Source organism: Impatiens glandulifera, chromosome 1 (genome assembly GCF_907164915.1).
Source record: "Impatiens glandulifera chromosome 1, dImpGla2.1, whole genome shotgun sequence".
NCBI lineage: Eukaryota > Viridiplantae > Streptophyta > Magnoliopsida > Ericales > Balsaminaceae > Impatiens > Impatiens glandulifera.
In genome coordinates, this window is record NC_061862.1 from 21,555,040 (window position 1) to 21,567,180 (window position 12,141).

The 12,141-nt window shown below is 31.8% G+C and overlaps 1 protein-coding gene across 1 annotated transcript; it reads left to right on the top strand.

Moving 5' to 3' along the window:
* Nucleotides 1-6,857: 6,857 nt before the first annotated feature.
* LOC124920689 (transcription factor RAX2-like) lies at nucleotides 6,858-7,887 on the top strand. Its single transcript, XM_047461245.1, has 3 exons — nucleotides 6,858-7,005; nucleotides 7,071-7,200; nucleotides 7,302-7,887. The coding sequence occupies exons 1-3, from the start codon at nucleotides 6,870-6,872 to the stop codon at nucleotides 7,885-7,887; spliced, it is 852 nt and encodes a 283-aa protein (XP_047317201.1). The 5' UTR covers nucleotides 6,858-6,869.
* The last annotated feature ends 4,254 nt before the right edge of the window (nucleotides 7,888-12,141 follow it).

Below are 12,141 nucleotides of genomic sequence, written 5' to 3' on the forward strand. Positions count from 1 at the left end.
AGATAAATATTAATGGTTAATAGAGATAATATTAATTGAGTTGAATTAGTTGATTCGATACTAATTAATTTGATCATGTATTTTATGTAATAGAGATAATATCATGTATTTTAGGTAATAGAGATAATACAATATCTTACGGGTGTATATATATATGTGAATATACTCTCACCAAATACACACGGTGATTTTTTAATCTTCTCTCAAGTTTACATATTCTGTCATGGTATCAGAGCGAGTTCGTTCCTAAACCCTAAATTCTACCTCGCTTGTCTTTACATCATGTTCTCCTCTTCCTCTGTTTTGGTGACATTGGTCACTTTCGTCATCATCATGTCATTCTCTGCTAATGATCCTCTCCCTGTTACCACAATGATAAATATGATTCCACTTAAACTTGAAGCCTCCACATACTTGATGTGGTGCCGTCAAACAACACAAATGGCCGAGTGTTTTGACATTTTGGGCCACCTCGACGGTACGACTCCAGCGCCGTCTCCCACGATCACGGTAGATAACGGTGCTGCCACTGCAAACCCGGCTTACAAGACGTGGCGTCTGAAAGATACACGCCTCCTCAGTGTCATATATACCTCTCTCTCTGCCGACACGGCCTCGGAGGTCATCGATTGTACATTCGCCAAACAAGTGTGGGAGGCGCTTGAGAGTGTCTATGCATCTGCGTCTCGTTCTCATCAACTACGGGAGGAATTGCTATCACTTCGCCGAGGAGATCTGTCCGTTGAAGACTATAGAAAGAAGTTTAAACATCTCTATGATCAATTACAGGCCATCGGCCGTCCCATTGATGCCAACGATAAAAGGCATTGGTTTCTCCGCGGGTTGGGGGTGCAATTTGCAGGTTTTGCTGACACTAGGATGGCCATCTCTCCAGTTCCGTCTCTACGTGATCTTCTCCACCAGGCTATACAATTTGATATGATGCTTAAATCCATGGAGGGTTCGTTTCCCTCTCTTGCTTTCTCAGCTGTTCGCTAGAATTTTCAGACGGTTGCCCTAACTCGTCGTCTCAACCATCGTCTCACACCTCCCAGCAGCAGTACTCTTCTCGCTCAGGAGGAAACTTTAATAATGTTAACAATGGTTCAGGTTCTGGTGCTTCATTTAATTTTAGCAGTCGTAACAATTCTGGTGGAGGTGGGTTTCGTCGCACGCCTAGATGCCAATTATGTCGTGGGGAGCACTACGCTGATAAGTGCTCCAAATACTTGAATGCTCGCAACTCCAACTCATCTGCCCACCTTGCTCAGGCGTTCACGTCCTCTTGCAATGTCTCAGATCAAAACCCTAATTGGTATCTTGATTCGGGTGTCTCGACTTATATGACAAACTAACTTTCAGCTCTTGACACTCATGAGCCCTATTCTAGTAATGATTCGGTTATATGTTTTAAATATCTCCCATATTGACAATACTAAAATTTCTGTGGATATTCAATTACTAGATGTACTTGTCATCCCGCATATCACAAAAAACATTCTATCTATAAGTAAATTAACTAAGGATTACCCTATGGATGTTCTTTTCTCTAACAAGTTTTTCATGATTCAGAACCGTCTCACAAAGAAAATACTGGCTCAGGGAAGGCATAATCAGGGACTTTATCTACTTGATCGGGGTATTTCAGGTTTGGTTGCAGCTATTAGGGTCAAGAGGTTGAAAGCGAGCTTTGATTTGTGGCATTTACGCCTGGGGCATGTCCCAGTTTCTGTTATTTCATTATTAAATAAGCAGGGTTGTTTATCTGTTACTTCAGTTTTACCAAACCCTAGCCTCTACTCTTCTTGCTAGTTGGCCAAAAACAAGTGTTTACCATTTTCACTAAATGACAAACGTGTTACTACTGTTCTTGACTTAATTCATTGTGATTTGTGGGGACCTATACATATTTACACTTCTGATGGGTTCAAATATTATGTGGTTTTTGTGGATGATTTCTCTCGTTTTTCGTGGATATATCCTTTACATACTAAGTCCGAATTTTTAATGTGCTTGTTCGGTTTCATGCTTTCGTCTGTAATCAATTTTCTCAAACCATTAAAACATTTCAGACAGATGGGGGTACTGAGTTTATAAATGGAAGGGTTCGTGATTTTATGCATCTATATGGTATACATCACCAGATTTCTTTTGCTTATACATCACAACAAAATGGCAGGGCCGAACGTAAACATCGTCATATCTCTGAATTTGGTCTATCTATGTTATTTCATGCTCAGGTGCCGGCTTCTCTTTGGTTTGATGCATTTGCCACTGTCGCCTATGTCATCAATAGGCTACCCTCTGTGATACTTGATAACATTTCTCCCTTTCAGGTGTTATTTGGTTATTTGCCTAGTTATGATACTTTTAAGCCATTTGATTGTCGTGTTATCCGTATCTTCGTGACTATGCTGCTCATAAATTGGAACCACGCAGTCGGCCTTGCGTCTTTCTGGGTTATAGCAGCATGCAGAAGGGCTTTCGTTGTTTTAATCCGGACTCTTCTCGAGTCTTTATCACTCGCCATGCTCAATTTAATGAACTCCACTTTCCATTCTCACGAGTACCATCTGTTACGAAATTCACTGACCTAGATATCTCGACGTTTCTCGATATCTCATCTAACTCCTCTCTGGCTCCTGGCTCGGCTCTTGTTCACCCTATACATCGTGTTTCGGTTGATGACGTTGTTTGCTCACCGTCCTTAGTTCTCGATGAACCTCCTTTGGAGCCACCTTTATTGATCCTGTTGTGCTTCCTGTTCTAACATTGAGCCTCCAGCTCCAGAACCACCCCAAGACATTGAGTCTCTAGCTCAGGCTCCTCAACCTACTCATCATATGATCACTCGAGCTCGTGCTGGTATTTTCAAGCCACGTTATCTAGTTGATTTAGCATCTTCTGCCCTTCTTTTAGCTCTTGTGGTCACCTCTGAGCCTCGTGGCTTCAAGTCTACTGTTAAGCTTCCTCAGTGGCTTGCTACCATGCAAGAAGAAATTGGTGCTCTTCGCTCAAACTCAACTTGGGATTTAGTGCCTCGACCTTCTGGCACTAATGTTGTTGGCTCCAAGTGGGTCTTTCGTACAAAGTTTCTTACAGATGGGTCAATCGAACGTCACAAAGCTCGTTTAGTGGCTCATGGATTTACTCAGGTTCTTGGTTTGGATTTTCATCATACATTCAGCCCTGTTGTGAAGGCGGCCACAATCAGGATTGTCCTGGCCTTATCTGTTCAGCATGGATGGCCTCTTCACCAGCTTGATGTTAAGAATGCCTTCCTGAATTGGGTTCTTCACAAGCCTGTCTTCATGGACGAGCCCCCTGGCTTTGTTGATCCTTGGTACCTAATCATGTCAGTCGACTGAAGAAGGCACTTTATGGTCTTCGCCAAGCTCCCCTTGCCTAGTACCAGCGTTTTAGCTCGTTTTTGTTCAGGCTAGGTTTTTTACAGAGCCGTTCTGATTCGTCTCTATTTCATCTACATCAGGGTAAGACCATTATATATCTTCTCGTGTATGTTGACGATATTATTGTCACAGGCAATGATCTTGATGCCCTTCGTCGGTTCATAACTGATACTGGAAATGAGTTTGCCATCAAGGATCTAGGCTCGTTGAGCTATTTTCTTGGTCTTGAGGTCTCTCACACCGATACTGGGTTATTTGTTGGTCAGGCCAAGTATGCACTTGATATTCTTGAGCGTGCAGACTTGGTTGAGGCGAAACCTGTTTCCACCCCATTGGCGACAGGTGAATCTCTTGTCAGTACAGGTCCTTCTTTCAAGAACCCCACATTATACAGATCTCTAGTTGGTGCTCTGCAGTACTTGACCATCACTAGACCATATCTATCTTATGTTGTCAGCTATGTTAGTCAGTTTCTTCAGTCGCCTACTAAAGATCATTTTTTGGCTGTTAAGCGTATCCTTCGCTATGTGAAGGGTACTCTTCATTTTGGTCTCTTGTTCACTAAGCGTCCTGACTCTTCCATCTTGGGATACTCTGATGCGGATTGGGCTCGTTGTGTTGAGACTCGTCGCTCATCTTATGGGTACTTTATATTTCTTGCGGGCAATCTTGTTTCTTGGAGTGCAAAGAAACAACCAACGGTTGCTCGTTCCAACTGTGAGTCCGAGTATCGGGCAATGGCCAATGCAGTTGCTGAACTTGTTTGGGTTATTAATCTTCTTCGAGAATTGGGGGCTCTTCCTCCTACTCGGCCAGTTCTGTTGTGTGATAACAAGAGTGCTATTTTCTTGAGTCAGAATCCTGTAGCACATAAGCGAGCTAAACACATTGATCTCGATTATCACTTTGTTCGTGAATTGATCTCATTTGGGCGCATTTCCACTGAGTTTGTTCCCTCTCATCTTCAGCTTGTAGATATTTTCACGAAGAGTCTTCCTCGTCCGGCCTTTGAGTTTCTACGGTCCAAGCTTTGCGTGTGTCTTCATCCCACGCAGCGCTTGACGGGGGTAATAGAGATAATACTAATTGATTTGAATTAGTTGATTTGATACTAATTGATTTGATCATGTATTTTAGGTAATAGAGATAATATCATATATTTTAAGTAATAGAGATAATACAATATCCTACGGGTGTATATACTCTCAAGTTTACATATTCTGTCAATGGTCTCAACACAAAATCAAAAGAAGGAGATTTCTTTTATAAATTAATTTTTTTTTCTATTGTTATTATCATCCAATGTGAAATTTTAACTGTGCAAAAGAAAAAACTAAACATTATGACAATCTAGTTGTACTACCTCTTGAAATAATAAAATCGTGTTAAAAAAATTAATTTAAGTTCTTATAATTTGTTTTTATTATATTTTTTCTATTTGTCGTTGTGTATTTGGGTTTATAAATACTTTTATATTTTTAGTTTCATTTTGTTGAATTTATAACTAATAATGTCATAAAACTTTTATTAATAGACTATAATATTAGATAAAATTAGAAAGACTAATCATTTTGGTTTGTAAATACTTGTTTTTTTTAGGAATGTGTATATTTAACTATAACCGTTCCACCAGTAATATTTACGATCGATTCGATTTATTCTAATAACTTTTTCATAATTGTGTTTAAATTAAAAGGTTTTATCTTCCAACTAACATTAAAGCTAATATATATAAATATGGATTGAACTAGATTCTATTTTGACAACAGTGACCAATCAAGAGGAAGAAGATGACATTGATTAGTCAATCCAGATGATATAGTATACTGACCTAGCTAGCTAGCTAGCTAGTGTCACTCATTCTAGTACCTCCTTCCTTTTGTTTACAATGCATGCAATCATGTTTAGCTCAAATCAATTCATACCATGTTTTGTTGGGTACTTACATGAATCCTTATATTTTAGATCTTGTTTGTCTTTTTATCTTTATAACAATGTATGTCAAATGTTTCCATTACCCATTATGTAATGGTTTCTACACTTTTTTTTTTCTTTCAATAGTGATTTTAGTGAATAAATGAAAATATTTTCACTTTTCCAAAAAGTAAATCAAAATTAGATAGTATTTTTTTTTTCTATTTTGATCTGCATTCATTTTCGTTGAAATAATGGAGCTAGACATGGGAATCTATCTATACATATAAGGAACTTCGTGAGTTTTTTTGTTAGGTCCTTAATTTAATGAAAGTGAAAACTACAAATAATTAGGGAGAAAATTACATAACTAGTTTTAAAAAGTTTATTATTATTTGTTACAAATTTGATGTGGTTGTTTTTTGTTTCCTTATATTAAACTTGTGACATATTATATTAGGTCACAACTTGATTTGTTATGTGGATTTTTGTTACTAATTTTTGTGTTATTCAGGGTAAGTAAATCAATTAAAAACATCTTATATTTTAAAAATAAAAAAAATAAATTTAATAAAGTTAATTATAGAGGGAGGAAGAAAAGTTTATTTTTATATCTTTCGATTTTTTTCTTTTAATTTTTTTTTTGACAATTGTTTTTTTCGACCTCTTACATAATATTTATTTTCTTTATTTATTTTAAATTAATGAGAACTAACATCACACTTCACGAGTTATGACTCACGACCATGGCCCCCACTTCAGCTTAACTTAAAATGTTTGTTGAAATTGAATTCGTAATATTTTACTCTTTTAAACCGACTCTTACAACTTTGTTATCCGTAAATTTCCTGTTAATTAACATTTTAAAAATGACATCGTTCCCTCAACAACGCCACTATTTCTCACCGGCCATAATATATATTGTTGAATATATAAATGATTTTTTTTAATATTTTTTTCTCGTTTATTTTTATTATCAACTTTTTACATAAAATAGGTTTATTTATAAAAAATCACAATTCTCATACAAAAATAAAATATACTTTAAATTTTGAATTTTTAAAAGTATGTGTGACAGTGATTAGATAAAAATATTATTTTCTAAATAAAATAAATTTGTTTTTAACTTTACAAAATGGTTAGAAATTAACATATACGTCACAATTGATCAGGAGTACCTAAGGCCACCATTGAATTTGATTATTTCTTAATTCATTAATTAGTCTTCTGATTCCTGGGAAGAAAGTCGATGATGAAGGTTTGATGTGGGGGAACTTTTAAAATGAAAATAAAAAAAATACTGTTTAAACATGACTTTTCACTTTGACTTTTTTTTTTTATATTTATTTATCTTTTTGGGTCTCTATATTTCTTTTTTTATTGAAATAAAAGAGTAAAGATTGATTGTCCTTTAGTGTGATGAAGGCCAATTAAAGTTTCTTTTTATCCCTTTTTCTTAATTAATATAAACTGCAGAGAATACACTCATTTAAAACCCACACTTGTTTCCAAGAACTAGAGAGAGAGAGAGAGAGAAAGAGAAAGATGGGTCGAGCTCCTTGCTGTGACAAAGCTAACGTGAAGAAAGGGCCATGGTCGCCTGAAGAAGACTCAAAGCTAAAAGACTACATTGAGAGATATGGAACTGGTGGCAATTGGATTGCCCTCCCTCTCAAAGCTGGTAATTTTTATTAGGGTTTTGTTAATAATTTGATGATGATGATGAAATATTAATGAATGAATTAGGTCTAAAGAGATGCGGAAAGAGCTGCAGATTGAGATGGCTAAACTACCTAAGACCAAATATCAAACATGGTCAATTCTCCCATGAAGAAGACACGATCATATGTACCTTGTTTTCCAACATTGGAAGCAGGTAATTAACATATATATGTTCTTGGTAATTATATATTAATAAGCTAGTTAGTTAGCTAGGGTTGTTGTTAATTAGGGTTCATATGATGATATATCAATTAGGTGGTCAGTAATAGCATCACAGTTACCGGGTAGGACAGACAATGACATCAAGAATTATTGGAACACTAAACTTAAGAAGAAGCTCATGCATCTGCTTCCTTCACCGCCGCCGCCTCCTCCGCCGCCGCCTTCCACCGCGACGACGTCGTTTCATCAAGCAATTATATCATCATCATCATCACTCTTTTCTCCAGCACCAACCTCATTTTACAACAACGTCCATCCAAATCATTTTGTCAACCAGAGTTTATACATTAATAATACGGGATTCGAACCACCAAACGTCGACTACAATATTAATACTAATAATAATTATGTGTATACCCAGCTGCTTATGGATAATAATTATCATCAAGCAGCTACGGATGATCAGATGATCAAACATGAGGGTATTTTGGAAATCAGCAGTAGTAACAACAGATCATCCATATCAAATGGCCGGCTTCTTCATCCTAATCATCATGAAGATGATCTTGATCATAATTATTATTATAATAATGACGATATTATTCAACAAGGGACGTCGTCGTATTTTAATGGAGCTAACAGTTTGTTCTCCACCACCCATGATCAATTCTACATATAGCTAGCTACTCATGAATATTCATGATCATGATGATAGCTAGTTTAATTATAATTATAATTAATTAATAAAAAAAAAATGAAATGTGACTGGATGTAGCATAGAAGGATTTTGAAGTGGGTTGCTGGCTGGCTCAGAGAAGAAATTAAGACTGATCTCAGTTTCTGGGGTTGTGTGTTCGATTGATGTCTGATGTGTGTGGGTTAATTAATTTTCAATTAAAGAATGATATTTAATTTTATAGGATGATTGTTTTCTCTTTCTTCTTTGACAGTACATGGGTGGAGAGAGAGATCTTTGCTTTTATTTTTGTGCCTCACTACTATCTATTTAGGAAGTGGTGAATGTTTGATTCTACAGATTACAACTGTTGCTGATTGTCCTAAAACCCTAATGTAAAGTCTTAACATTTGACTACTGCAAAACTCTCTTTCTTATGAAAACTAGACAAAATAAATTATTGATGAAATTTCATTATTTTATCATAACTTTAATGGATAGTTTGTATATAAAAGATTAAATTTAAAACTCTTTTATTTATGGTTTTGTTTGGATTGGAGTTTTAAAAAAAAAAATTATAGGGAGAAAAAATTAATGATTGTCGATGATTTTGAAGAATTGATGATTATTTTTGGTAAAAAGCTTAAAAGTATTAATTTATATAAATAAAATAAAAAATAATAAGTTAAAATAAAATGTATTTTAGTATTTTTAATTAATGAAATTAGTGATGTGATTTTAAGAATTAATTAATTGAAAAATTAATTTAGTTTAAATTTTTGTAAAAATCTAAAGGGAACAAACCTATGTTTAATAAACATATATGAGGGTGTCTAAAGATGAGATAGTATTTTATCATTAATACCATCACAAATACTTTATAAAAATTGACTGAGTATAAAAATATAATTAAATTAGATAAAAAAAATTAAGTAATTTTGAATAATTTTTTAAATCAAACAACTGAATTTTTTCTATTAATTTATTTTCACCCAAATATGATTGATTTTGTTTTTTTACCAAATAAAAATATAATCTAAGCAAATCAACTTTTGATATTTATTTTTGTTAAAAAGGACAAAAACATATTTTTATTTAGTTTTCATATTAAATATATATAATCACGTTTATTCAAAATAATATATTTTATATTTTAAAATCTTTAGTATATATATATATTTGATCAAGAGCATGTTTGATCAATTTGTTTGGTTTATTCATAAACCAAAACTTCATTCAATTTAATCTTTTAAAAGACCTGGCCAATTAGTTGTATTAAGTTATTTGTTTAGAATTTAATCTAAATATTTATCATATTGCATCATCTATATTTTCTTAACTTATAAATTACTTATTTTATCTACCAAAACAAGATTTAACTGTAAAATATTTAAAAAAATATCTCAACAATTTCACCCAAATTAAACTAACCTCAAAACCACACATTATTTTTGGCCAACTCATTTTGGTCAGTTTGACAAAAGCAATAAAAAAAGTCATTTGAATTTTTTTTTATTAAATCTTTGTCCTAAGAAATCTCTATTGACCAGAAGACACTGTCCATGACATCACCTACAAACTCTTCAATAGATTATTACCCTATTTCTCATCTATCAAAATATTTAAATGGAATTATAATATTTTATACCATAACTTATAACTTATAAATTTGTTAATCATTTTTCATCTATAACTCACTACAATTTATAAAGGATATGAGTTTGATTCAACTTAAAAACTTAACGTTTTAGCATAATAATCTAACTTACAACGTTTTATGTTTAAACGCAATATTCTCTACCTCCCTCCTCTAACTAAGTAAACTAAAACGAATAGATTAAGTATAAGATAAATTTTATCCAATGTATTTGATAATAAGTTGAAACAAATGAAATCAAACTTAAATGTATTTCAAAATTGACCATATATATAAATAAATCTTCCCTTAAATTCATATTCATCAAAAAAAAAAAAAAAAAAAAAAAAAATAAGTATGTATATATTATGTGTCAGATTAAAGTGATAATGTATGTACGCAGAGGAGGGTGGGTCTAGAACATAGAGCTGGAAATGTAGATTGACATGGTCACGGCAAAGAAAATAAATTGAATATTATTATTATTATTATTATTTATTATATCTTCGTGGATTGCAAACAGGGAGCATATTATATAATAATTAATCCCAAGTATTAAATATTACAAAAAAATCTCAGTCTTAACAATAATATACTAATTAAAAAAAAAATTAAGACCCGGTACAATAATAATAATAATAATATTGTATTATGCATGTAAGCTTAATTCATTTGACGTCTATGGCGGCTATGCATATAAATTAATAATTATAATTAGATCACAGCCAGGCCTTTTCTCCCTTTAATAGGACTTTTTTTTAAGATTATTAATGTATAAATTTATAATAACGACAATAATGCTTAGATGGATGATCATCTAACTTTTCTTCCATTGACATTTGTTTTCTTAGATTAATTGTATTATTATTGATAAATTATTAGCACAATCATTTTAGGTAGGCAACAATATATATAATATATTGCACTAGTTTATGAGAGTCTAAATTCAATTATTTTTTATTTTGTTTTTTTATCTATATATTGAGATTTGAAGTATTAAAAAAATTTATATAATATAATTTTATATATTAAATTACATAATTAATTAATTAAAATATTAATTTCATTTTCTTAAATTTAAATATAAGAACATTTTAGATTTTCATACAAAAAAAATCAAAAAAAATCTAATATCAAACAAACTATGGGCTAGTTTAATGTAACCATTTTTTATTATCATATCTTATTTATTTTAACTATTTAATTACTTAATTTATTAATTAAAATATTTTAATTTATTTTTATAAAATTTAAATTTAAAAAATATTATAATAATTCAACAAATTACAAGTCAAATAACTTTCCTTTCACTAACACTATTTTAAAAAAATACAATAAAAATCTAAAAATACCCAAGTTTGATATGATTTTATTTAAATTCTTATCCAAAACTATCTAAATTCAAATTTCAACCATAAAATCACTAGATTTATTATATAATATTAAAGTACTCTTACTTTATTTTTATAAATTATAAATATATAAAAAATATTATGATAATTTAAAAAAAATAAAAATCTAAATAACTTATTATTTTCATCAAACAATTCTTTTTAAATAAAAATCATCTAATAATCAACATCAAACAAGGGCTTGTTGGTCCAGGTTATTTAAATAACCTGGAAAGAGAGAAAAATGATTATTAGTAATGATCGGTGATAATTATGAAGAAATTGTGATGTTTTTTTGGTAAAAAAGACTTAAATGATATTGATATATAAATAAAATAAATAATTATAATTTAAAATAAAGGATATTTTAGTATTTTGGTTAATGACTTATTGATTTAAAGAATAAGAGAGGGAGTGAGGTGACAATTAATTTAGTTGGATTATTTTGAAAACCCAAATACGAAAAAGGCCCAAGCTTATAGAATAGGTTTTGGAAGAGAGACAGCTGGTGAATCATTTGCTTGATTTTTTTATTTTTTATTTTCTGCTGAATATCATTTGCTTGATCCAACTGGTGTTGAGGTGTTGCAATTACAACCATATATGAATACTATAATATTAATTAATTTTACTGTTATTACACAAGAGGAAATGTTTTTTTTTTTCTTTTCTTTTCTTTCTAGTGAAGAAGATCAGAGCTCAGACTCACCAAACACATCAATAAATAAATAAATATATATATCTTAGGACTGTTCAAACAGTAACCCATAAGTTCTCTCAGAAAAATAAAATTAATATTGAAAACTATATTAAACAGGTGATCAATTAGAACAAGTCAGTTTGCAAATCTTATAATATGAGGATATGTTTAAAAGTCATTTCAAAATTTGAATCATTAATTAAAGGAAATATGAAGAAGAAGTAAAATGGGAGAGACAAGGACACAGAGACAGGGACAGGGAATATGAATGATATCTTGGGGAATCATTAACCAAGATTCTTGCTCACCATGTCATGTGCATCTTCATTTCATTTCAATTCATATATATATATATATATATATATATATATATATAAATTTCAAATTGGATGGATGAATATTAGTTTAGGGTTCTTGATTGCATTTGGTTAATACTTTACATTGTAAGTTACCCATTTATGTTGGAGTTTGGTTTTTCAAGTGTGGTTTTTATGCGGAATTGGACCATACTCTACACATTTTTTAAAATA